This window comes from Taudactylus pleione, unplaced genomic scaffold (assembly GCF_031769625.1).
Source record: "Taudactylus pleione unplaced genomic scaffold, aTauple2 ptg000019l, whole genome shotgun sequence".
In the NCBI taxonomy this organism is placed as follows: domain Eukaryota; kingdom Metazoa; phylum Chordata; class Amphibia; order Anura; family Myobatrachidae; genus Taudactylus; species Taudactylus pleione.
This window is the reverse complement of record NW_028284421.1, coordinates 32,659,008-32,670,959: the sequence shown is the minus strand read 5'-3', so window position 1 is coordinate 32,670,959 and position 11,952 is coordinate 32,659,008. Positions and strand designations below refer to the sequence as shown.

Here is an 11,952-nt window from a genome sequence, read left to right as displayed (position 1 = left end):
ATCTTATTCTCACTTAATCTCTGTGACTTGCTGCTTATCACTGTGCTGTAAACCACAGGTATTTAGCATTATCACTAGGCAAGTGTATTCTAAAGTTGGCAACTGAAATGAGGGAGAACGTTTAATGGTCAAATTTTTAATTTTGTGATCTAAAACATTAAGGCTGAGTACACACTGGAGCGACGGGAATTCATTCCGACATTGGAACGAATGCCCATGAACAGTGATTGTGCGTCTACACTGGACGATTTTAATGAACACTGGAACGATCATCGTTCCGTCATTCATTATTTACTGGCCGCTAGTGATATCGCTAGGTTTGATGTGCAGCACATTACACTTGGTGACCGTTGCGTCTGCGGGAGCACGCAATCATGCGTACACACTGAGAGATGTAGACGATATGTTGTGTGTACACTGCTTAATACGGGTATGGTTCAATGGGTCTACATTGTCTAGCTAGACAGTGTTTAGGTAGACAATGGAAGATAGACAGGCAATAGATAGACAGACAGGGACTGAAGGTCGACAGGGTCTGAAGGTCAACACACTAAAGGTCGACTGGTAACAAGGTCGACAGGCAGTAGGTCAACAGGCAGTAGGTCGACAGGGACTGAAGGTCAACACACTAAAGGTCGACTGGTAACAAGGGCAACAGGTATGAAGGTCGACAGGCAGTAGGTCGACACTCATTTAGTCAAATGGTCGACACATTTTTTTTTTATTTTTTTTTAGGGTTCGTGTCAGGGTTAGGCACTTACTCTGACGGGTCGACTAGTAACAAGGTTGACACTCATAGTCAAATGGTTGATAATTTTTTTTTTTTTTGTTAGGGTTAGGCACTTACCCCGACGGTTAGGGTTAGGCACTTCGGGTTAGGCACCAAGAGGAGGGTTAGGAATAAAGATTAGGGCAAAAAAACAAACAAAAACATGTGTCGACCATTTGCATGGCGACTGAGTGTCGACCTGCGGCGACAATTTGCATGTCGACTATGAGTGTCGACCTAATGACCCTGTCGACCTTCTGCCTGTCGACCTTGTTACCAGTCGACCTTTAGTGTGTCTACCTTCTGTACCTGTCGACCTTGTGTGTGGCGACCTTCAGTCCCTGTCTATCTCCCATTGTCTACCTAAACACTGTCTATCTAGACAATGTAGACCTAAAGACCGGATTCCCTTAGTACATTGTTCTGACATTCCACTATAGCTTTGTTATACATTAACTATTATCTCCATACTCCCATTAGAGACCACTGGATCTCCTCCCAAATGTGTAGCAGTGTGCTATTAAGAACTGGTCAATGTAAACAAGCGGAGATTGCAGTGATCTCTGTAGCTGAGATATCACTGATATAACCACTGCTCGGAATCCACCAACCCAAACAGTGGATTTGTCAAATCCAGAATCGGCAAAGCTTTATTATGCGTGCAAAGGTTCCCAAACTCTGCCATTACAGTCCACGTTTTATGGAAATCCATACTTGAGCACATGTGACTTTATTAGTACCTCAGTCAATTTGATGTAACCATGAGGACTCGAGCATGGATTTCCATAAAATGTGGACTGTAATGGCAGAATTTGGGAACTTCTACGCTAATGCAATTCACAGTGATGCCTTTGCAACTCTCCCCATAAAATCTGCCTGCCCTTACAGGCACTATGGAAATTGCATGTAGTGAAAACAGTAAAATTATTCCCTTACTATAGGAATTAAATGATTTGTTTCTCTCAAGGCAATAGCCTTCCTTATATCTTAGAGAAATCATTACTGTGCGGGGCAATCGGGACTGTCTTTATTACTGGTCACTTTTGTTTGAATGTTTTTATTGCCTTGGTTGAAGTGCAGGTAGAAATGAACTTTTTCAGTCATCCAATGGGGAACACTGGGACTGTGGGTATAACGTGAGATGCAGGAGCCTGGGCACCAAAGAGTTAAATTCTTCTGTCAGCAGCACAGGCTCCTCCTCGCCTATACCTCGCCTGAAGCCAGCTTTTCTTGGTGCCTTCTGGAAGAGGGCACTTTTTTAGGGCTGCAGAGCAGCCCATGTTAACTTAATTTTTTTTCTTTTTCTCTTCTCTGAGCTGTCAGCGGTGAGCGTTCCAGGTGTTGCCGCTGACTGCTCCATCACCCTTCCGGTGGCCGGCACGCTTACAACTGAGTCAGTGTCACCGGCCACCACCTGCAGCGCAAGGGAGCAGCTGTGACCGGACTCGGGGACAGGTCAGCAGCTCCTCACTATGTGGGGAGCCGGTTAGCGGTGATTGCCGCTGGTGAGAAAGGGGGGGCAGCTACCGGAAGTACTGGTCAGCAGGTGTACAGTTCTCTCTGTGCGACAGCTAGACCACAGGGACACCACTACAATGGGGGTGCCATATTAGGTGGCATGTCCCTGGCCAGCAGGGGATGGAGCCTTGTTTCTCCACCTCATCCTTTTGCGAGTTCCTGGTTATGGGCTCACTGCCAAGGGCCCATCTCTACTCCCACTCCACGCTGAGTGGCCATTTTGCAACAAAGAGCAGCCTGCCTGCACGGAGAGATGACCTCCCATCCTCCCCTCTATAACTAACTCTTTTGTGGTACCAGGTATTTTCTTTAATCCCCTTCCTCACCTATTGATGTTAGTGGCTGGGACTATTGTGTCTGTTTTATCTATTCTCTGAGCATTTGAACTGTATGTCTGTGTCTGTCTAGTTAAGTTATTTAACTTTACTTGCAGCACTGTTTAGTGTTAGGTGTACGTTACTTCTTATTACAGCCTCCATTTTTTAGTCCATTTAAGTGTTTATTATTTTCCTTGTTAGATTGTTATAAAGGGAAAAGTCTTATTATCTGTATTCCCACTTCTACCGCTCTTCAAGAAGAAGTGGATAAAAGAACGATATTCGTTTGGATACCAAGAATTTCATATTGGGATGCGATCGGGCTAACGCCAAAATATCTTCCAGCTAAGCAGGAGGGGGGGAAAGCAGTCGGCTCCTTCTTTCGTTTGAAGAGGGGCACTTCCGAAGTTGGAGTGGCATCCGAATCATTAATAAGTTAGGCAGATTTAACCGCCTTAACCAAAGCATCAACAACAACTTGAGCGAGGAGGCTCTCCCTTTCTCCAGCGAGGTTCTCTTTGGCCCTGATCTGGATTAGATTGTAGCCACAGTAGGGGCATTCTAAACTGCTGGTCTTCCCTTCACAGCTCCGCTGTCCAAAAGATTTTCCTTTCGCCCACAGGGAAAGGCGAGAGGATAGCCCTCTTCTAGAGTTCCTGGATCTTCCTCCAAATGCCCCAAATTCAGAGGCCGTCAAGCCGCTGACAAGCCCCTAAACCAGCCGATAAGCCTGCGACATGACAGAGAGGGTCCCCACTTAGGATTTCCCAGTGTGGCTGGCCGTCTCCTGTGTTTTGCCAACACCTGGGTGGAAACAACCATGCATGCCTGGGTAAGGGGCATCGTATCCCAGGGTTATTCTTTGACCTTTCAGGACCACCCTTCAGTTCTTTTCCACTGGGTTACCAGTCGATGTCTGCAAGGCAGCCACCCTTCAGACTTCCATCGGAACTCTCTTGAGCTCCGATGTACTAGTTCCAGTTCCTCTTTATCAGAGGGAGTTTCTATTCATTGTATAAATCTGTTCCTTGTCCCAAAACCAGACTGCTCTTTCTGGCCCATTCTCAACTCGTTTCTCGGGTTTCGCACCTTCATGCAGGCCATGGAGCTAGGCGATTACATGGCTTCCTTGGACATTTAGGACACATACTTACATGTACCCTTCCGGGAGGATCACCAGCGGTTTCTCAGGTTCGCTGTCCTGAGGGACCACATCCAATTTCGGGTTTTGGCCTGTCAATGACGCCTCAAGTGTTCACGACGGTCATGGCTGTGATGACGGTCGACCTTTTGTCACTGAGGAGTTTGAATCCTGCCATACCTAGATGACCACCTTCTGTTAGCCAGGTCTTCGGATATTTGGCTGATTAATCGGCGCAAGTCCAGCCTGGCTCTGTCTCTGGAAATGCTCCATCTGGGCGCTCTCCTGGACTCCAAAGTTCAGAGAGTTTTCCTTGCCAGGGATAAACTGACATTCCTTCAGTCCCTCACCAAACTTTTTCTTCAATAGCAGTGTTTCGATACATTTCTGCATGCGAGTTCTGGGAAAACTGGTCTCCACCTTCGACATTCCGGGAGTCCAAAATTGGGAGGCGGACTTCCTCAGCAGGCAGGGCATTCACTCCGGTGAGTGGTCTTTGAATTCAAATGTTTTCAAGATGCTGATCTGTCACTAGGGCCATCCAAACATCGACTTTGACCTCCAGCTCAACAACAGACTTTCTTGCTAGTAGACACGCTCACGGTACCGTGGAAATTTCCACTTGTGTACCTCTTTCCTCCAATTGCTCTTCTTCAGCACAGGTCTATTTTCGTGTTTGGTGGACATACTTTGAGTGGTGTCCTGCCCACGGATGAGATCCTCTTGTGTTTCATCTGGACTAGGTCTCGAAGGTAGTATAACGCTTCCTTATCAACCAGGAGATTGTGGCACCTTCCCTTTCAATCTGATTCTTCGGACTTGACGCTGGACATTGTCCAGGTTCTTCGCACTTATGTTGATTGGGCCAAGGATATTTGGAAGTCGGACTCTGGTCTTTGACTTCAAGTGTGGCTGGCCAGCTTCGAAGCAAACTTTGGCTCGTCTATTACGCCTTACCATTTGTCACCCCTATCTTTTGGCAAAACAGCTGGTCGTGTCCTCTGTGAATACTCATTCCACTAGGTCTGCGGGACCTCTTGGGCGGCTTGATGTGGTGCCTCTGCGGAGCAACTTTGTAAGGCAGTTACGTGGTCCTCTGCCAATACTTTCATTACATTTTACAGCTTTGACACCTTCACCTCTGCCAATGTGGCTTTTGGGTGCCAGGTTCTTAGGGCAGAACAGGAGCATTCCCTCCCTTGAAGGGATAGCTTTGGGACGTCCCAGTGTCCCTTATTGGATGACTGAAAAAAGGGGATTTTTGTCTTACCTGTAAAATCCTTTTCTGAATCCATGGGGGACACTGGGCGCCCACCCTCACACCCCTGGCTGGCTGGATTCCGGCACCCAGTTCTGAGACAGCTGTTGTGTTTGTGTGCCCCGGTTTTCTCCTCTTCTCTGATCCTGCTCCTTGGGCTTGGCTCCAGGCAGGATATAGTGGAGGAGGAGCCTGTGCTGCTGACAAAAGAAGTTAAATCCTTGATGTCCAGGCTCCTGCATCTCACGTTATACCCACAGTCCCAGTGTCCCCCATGGATTAAAAAAAAAAAAAAAGGATTTTACAGGTAAGACGAAAATCCCTCTTTTCGGCAGAAGTATAACACAGAGGGGAAAAAGTATAAAGGCGAGGTGGGGTTTCTGCCACCCAGAGAGTCCATGTTCTCTTTGTGGCAAGAAAAAGACTCTGCGCCTACCCATAAAATGTGGAACATCTCCATGAGTGTATCTTCCCCCTACCTACTCTACCTTTTTTAAATAGTCATCCTGAAAAGTGAATCACATTTTTTCCACTTTCATGTGATGTGCTTAGTCTGCACTTGGTAAGGAGCGTTGCCTCCTGCTATAAGATGTTACAAATGTTTTCCTTTTCTTGGCAGCCCTGTGTACTTCATTGCACATTCTATTTACTGATGGTACAATAACTCTTATTCAGAATCTCTTTGAAGCAGTCATCCAATAAAAGTTATCTACAACCTTGACAATGCTACAATCTTGGTGTAAGATAGACAATAGATATATTGTGTTTTACTTATTTTGTTTATGCTGAAAACCAAACAAAAGATCTTAATGATAAAGAACAGTACAATTCCTCCACAAGCAGTCATACTATGGGTAAATAGATTACATTTCACATAAATAATTGTTTCAGTCTTGGAACATTTATATAATGAGGACAATTGCATTTTGAGTATGGCTAAATGAACTTTCAGTCTACACAATGGGAGAGACCTTGCACAAATATCATTTTTACTTGGTCAGAAAGACAAACTTACATTGCCATTCACAATGACTATTCTGTGTTTCACAACCTATTAGGGCCACCCTTTTTAAAGTTCTGTCTAGTCAGGAATGACAATTATGAAGCTCCCAGCAAGGAGTTTGGAACTGGCCTTATACTGAAAAGAAAGGTGGTACCTTGCTACTTGCTGGCATTGGATAATCTATATGAAAATCTTTCCCCACATACCTATAACACTGTATAACAAATACTTTTAATTTGTTTCCTTTCTAACAATAGTCATACATTACTAATTTGATGTCAAGAAAAACTAAAATTTCAGAATATTTTTACTAGCTCTATTTTTTGAGCTACACTACTTGCACTATAATGTATGTACATTAGTAATATAGTCATAGTGAAGCTATTTTAAAATCTGATATTTTCTTGATTGAATTAAAACAACTGTTATTTATTTTCTATCAATCACAAATAAGAACACAAAACGAAACACATGCAGCATGCGAAACAAACATACAGCATACGAAAGTACTATCTATTCATGGGGGTGCTTTCTCTTTGTCGCTTGTACTCCTTTTCTGGGGCATCTCTTGTCACTGTCCAACAGTAGTCAGCAAGCACAGTAGTGATTCACCTACCCTGATATCTTTGTTCCATTGCTGAAATGTCTTGGTGGAATCGCTCACTATGCTTGTCACTCAGTGCACCACAGTTATCTTGTGTGGGTAATCCCGTAAATCACATATATTTGAATAGGGGAGGGGACAAATAACTGATTCATTTAATTGGGTCATTAGGCCCCGCCCCCTCTGCAAAGAACGCAGATCGCTGGTAAGATTCTCTCCATTCTGACCACTTCACTAGGAATACCCCTACATCCTCCTAAATGGGCTATATCTCGGAACTCAGAGCTCTGAGAGTTTTAAATGTCATATTCATTCTTTTCTCTGAAATCAATTAGAAGTAACTATTTTCACATCGGAAACATTTTCATTGTTGTGCAGTGTAATCATTCATCATCATTCACATGGAAAAGACACCACACATTTTCCAACATGTTTTCACACTGATAGAGATACGTATGTGGGCAAAGACCCTCAATACCTTTTGTATCTGTACATGCTTCTTGTTGTGTTATACTTTTTTTTTTTTTTTTTTATGTAACCTTCCCTTATGGGAAAGCACTGCAGAATCACTTTACAGTTTTAAAGTAATTTGTATTGGCATTATCAATATCTTAATTACAGTAACACATTCCTCCTTTATTGAGAAGTTGTCAAAATGTGCATTTATATTTATCCACAGGACTGCCTGCAAGGATATAAAGCGCAAAACAAATTTCTTAACAAAGAAATCTTAGAACTTTCTGCCTTAAGAAGAAACTCTGAAAGAAGGGAACAAGAATTGGAAGCAAAGGTGAGCTCCTAGTTAAGGGGTTATTAGCTCGGCCATTAAGAAATTAACTTTGCGTAACTAAAGAGAAAGTGTTTTTTCAGGTTTATTGAAACATATAAAGTAGGTGTAATTTAATTATAAAGCACTGTCTTGGTCTTCCCCCTGTAGTATGCAAACCTGGAGGCAGATCTATGCCAGGTGGAGAGGAAGTACCTCCTCCTCCTTCAAGAGATGAAAAGACCAGTCTGTTCTGATGGCCATGGACCAGCCCAGGAAATAGTGAATCAGTTGCTAGAGGATGCTCTGAAAGGGGAAACTGCTGAGCAGCAAGCACAGCTCAGAGCGCGCAGTATAAGGTATGACATTCTGCAGGAATACTAGTGTTTATAGGTTCTGATGATGCTGATATCTATAAGGATTGCAATATATCTGTTAAGGGGTGTTGCATAATGTCCTACAAATTTTATTGTAAAATACCCTCCTGCCTATTTCCATGTGGCCTTTTGTATGTTTACATGTATAAGCAATAGGTTCTGTGATGAGTGATTCTGTAGGCCTGAATTAGAAAATCACTGCACCTTTGTAACTATATAGAAATAGTGCCCTGGACACCACAGCCTAATTGACAGGTTGCTGTCATTTGGGGTCGGCGACAGGGAGCATTTGATAAAACGGGCATGCCGACCATACTTTAGTAGGCACGCTGAGGCCAGTTACTGGCCTCTGAAGTGGAGTTTTATAGGCCAATCTGAGTTTCCTCTCTGTCTATGCTGCTCCTTTACAGAAAGAACCCTTTCTTCTTCAGGGTCCATATGGTTCACAGAATCTACCTTAGGGTATGTAGTTGGAGAGATCCATTGCACCAAACAGCTACAGCTTTAAAGCTCCCAGCATGCACACAGTCCGCTTCCCTATATACCCCGCCTCCAGCCACAGGCATTCAGTTTTTTGTTTGGTGCGCGGCAAGTATCCAGACTTACCTGTTTACCAGCAGGACTACCTAGGCACTCCCAGGCGTTTTCTTTTCTGATTTAACTTATTTTTTTTAACTTCTGAGTGAGCTGTACTAAACGCTGAATAGGCACAGGTACTGCGACTCCATCTACTTCCGCCGAGGGCTTCAGCGAGGCTTAGCTAGTGGCGTCGCTGGGTTCCGGACTGTGATCAGGATCATGGAGATGGCAGGTAAGCAATTCCTCGTGAGGGGAATCGTGCGCGAAGTAGCCCAGACCTCCGGTGTAGGAGACGCACCAGAGGCGGGTGAAGGCCTCGTGTAACGTGTTCTCACTAAGGCGGCCGGGGCCATATCGTCTGTTGCTGGGGATGGGTAGTAGACTCACTAGAGCGTACTAGTTAGCGTCTATTACTGTGAGGCCAGTGTACCCGTGTCGTCAAAATCGCAGCTTAGGGGAGATAGGCGCTCCCCCGGCCGCTCCAACTCAGACGCAACTTCTGGTTAGGATTCCCACCTCTGGGTTGCTACTTTTAACCACCTCATGTGTGAGACGCTCGCAGTTCACAGTTGTGCCTACTGCTGCAGGCTGGTTGTCTCAGAGGTCTGGTCTGTCTCCCTGTATACCTCTCCTTTGGGTCTGGTATATAGCGCTCTATATCCTGCGAATACCCCGGTGGGGCTGGTCAGTTGAGTCAGTCAATTTACAATAGCAATGGTTCTATTTATGCATTGGATGTGACTTTCATGCTAGCTGCTGTATATAGATACTGTCTGTTGTTTTCAAACTTTCAGTTATATATATCACTGTGTTTCTCCTCATCCCTCTGAAAAGGTGTGTGGGGCTTTTCATATGTGAAGTGGGTCACATTGCATTTATACTGTACACCTTATACCGATCACACATTTGTCATGTCTGAGGGTAAAGGTGAGAAGGGCGAGCCTCCGGTGCTCAAGTCATGTAAATCCTGTTTGGCAGGCCTGTCTGTACAGGATTTTGTGCAGGATGGATTGTGTATTGCCTGTTGTAAACAGCCACCTTTTCTATCTGGTACATCTGCACCTACACAAGAGCCATCTTGGGTGGCGTTTTGGTTAGCAAGATTTTGTCACGTATGGTGGATAAGGTCGCAGCGTTGCGTGCTCCTACCACGATATTGCCTGCTACTGAGTTGCATCTTTCTATGTACATCTCCCCTATGAATCCCTTTTGGTTTGATTCTTCTGCTCACTCTAGTCAGAGTATGCTGCCGTCTATAGCCCCTCAGCAGGTGGTACAGGCGAATAGACCAGTGGCAGTAAAGAAGCAGGGGCATAAGTGGTTCTCTTCAGATATTGCCTCAGGATTCTGACTGCGCCTCCTCATCACACTCTGATACTCGCAGTTTTGGGTCTTACTCAGTGGAAGAAGTTCATCAATCCTCTTTGGATGTCCCCTCTCTGGTGAGAGCGGTTAGATCTGTCCTCAGGATAGAGTAAGAAGAGGTGCCGCCAAAAGATAAGACTCCAGTCTTTAGGCTTCAAAAGGTGGCTAGAGATTATTTTCCTCAGTCTGAACAACTGACGAATCTCATGTCTGAAGTATGGTCTACTCCAAAGAGGCATTTCCATACTACAAGGAATTTTAAACTCTCGATATCCATTTGCTCAGGGTGAATGTAACTAATGGGAAGTTCCTCCATCAGTGGATGCTCATGTGACAAGATTGATCAAGAGCTCTACGTTACCCATTCCTGCGGCATCCTCCTTGAAGGAGGTTACAGATAGAAAACTTGATAACTATTTAAAGTCAGTGTTTTCATTATCTGCAGCTATTACCAGGCTAGCTATGGCTGTAGACTGGCTAGCCAAGGCTAAGGAAGAATGGATGAGGTCTCTGGAGGACAGCATGCCTAATGCTACCAGAGAACAGCTGTCTTCCCTCTGTCAGATGCGAGAAGCAGCTATATATATATATGGGGGAAGTGGTCATTGACGCAGGTATCTTGGCTTCTAGGGTATCGGCAGCTTCAGTGGCAGCTCGAAGTACCCTAAAAAGGCGGCTACAGGTTCCAAGAAAGCTCTGGAATCCTTTCCTTTTGTGGGGAAGGTACTGTTTGGACCAGAGCTGGATGACCGTGTCTTCTCTGGCAACCTCTAAATCTGCGGGGTTTCCATCTACGACGACTCATAAGTATAGGCAGTCGTCAGCTCGGTCCTTTCGCCCACGGGGCAGGGCTAAGGGACAGTCTTCCTCTAGACAGGATAATTCCCACAGGAGAAGGCAGACCAAGAAATCCTTGTCAACCAAGTGTCCTGCTTCCAAGCCGTACGATAAGCCTACTGCTTGATGGAATGGGTTTCCCCGTGGGAGGGTCTCGCCGTTGGAGGCCGTCTCCTACAGTTTTCTCAGGCCTGGCATCACAACACGACAGATGGCTTGGTTCAAGAGGTGGTTTCTCAAGGTTACGCAATCACGTTCCTGAGGCACCCCCTTCAAAGGTTTGTTGGTGCAACCCTGCCTTTAGACCCGGTCAGATCCTTGACCTTCTGGGAGTCTATTGGTGCCTTCCTGAGGTCAGGAGTCATAATCCCCATTCCTGTGACGCAACAGGGATGGGGTTATTATTCAAATTTGTTTTTGATTCAGAAACCAAATGGGTCACATCGCCCTATCCTGAATCTGAAGTCTCTCAACAGATTCACCCATGAACCCAAATTCCATATGGAAATCCTACGGTCAATTATGCTGGCAATGGAGCCTGCAGATTTTTTGGTCTCCCTGGACATACAGGATGCATATCTGCATGTTCCGATTGCACGCTCCCACCAAAGGTTTCTAAGGCTCTACCCTTCGGGCTAACCACAGCCCCTTTGGTATTTACCAAGATAATGGCAGTGATGGCTCATCTCAGACGACAAGGGGTCAGGATACTGCCATATTTGGACAACCTCCTGATATTAGCACAATCGCAGGAGTTGTTACAATGTTATCTTCAGATGACCATTGTCTGCTTACAAGAGCACAGCTGGATAATAAATTGGAAAAAGTCCTCTTTCTCCAACTCAGTTGATGGTGCACTTGGGGGTGCTGCTGGACTCTCTGGGCCAGAGGATTTTCCTACCAGAGGACAAGATTGTGGCACTACAGTCTCGTGTGTGCAGTCTACTCTGCAAACAGTGTGTCAGTTCACCTGGCAATATAGGTGCTGGGCTCCACGGTATCCACATTCGATATGGTGGTGTATTCCCAGTTCCACTCCAGGTTCCTGCTGTAATGGATTGTCTCATTGGGATGGTCAGTATCATCGGATAAAGTCCCAGATGATTCGCATCTCGCCAGAGGTTCGGCTCTCCCTCGCTTGGTGGCTGGAGACAACTCATTTAGACAAGGGTCATCTATTATGGGTCCCAGATTGGGTACTCACCATGGATGCAAGTCTGCGAGGATGGGGAGCGTTGGACGATTCAGGAAAGTCACCTACCGATAAATATGTTGGAGCTTTGTGCAGTGGACGCTCTCACGGTGAGGTGGAACTTCAGGCTGGCATACCTGTTTCCTCCGATATCCCTCCTCCCAAGAGTCGTCAGAAAGTTCAGGCAGGAAGGCGGCAGGTTAATACTAATGTCTCCTGCCTGGCC

The 11,952-nt window shown here is 45.5% G+C and overlaps 1 protein-coding gene across 1 annotated transcript in view; it reads left to right on the top strand.

Annotated features, from left to right (window-relative positions):
- Positions 1-11,952, top strand: part of TBC1D2B (TBC1 domain family member 2B) — a 104,317-nt gene that overhangs the window by 39,202 nt on the left and 53,163 nt on the right. The window contains exons 7-8 of the mRNA XM_088446649.1: positions 7,290-7,400; positions 7,548-7,735. Of these exons, the coding sequence (XP_088302775.1) occupies positions 7,290-7,400; positions 7,548-7,735 (299 nt within the window). The remainder of the gene's footprint in view (positions 1-7,289; positions 7,401-7,547; positions 7,736-11,952) is intronic.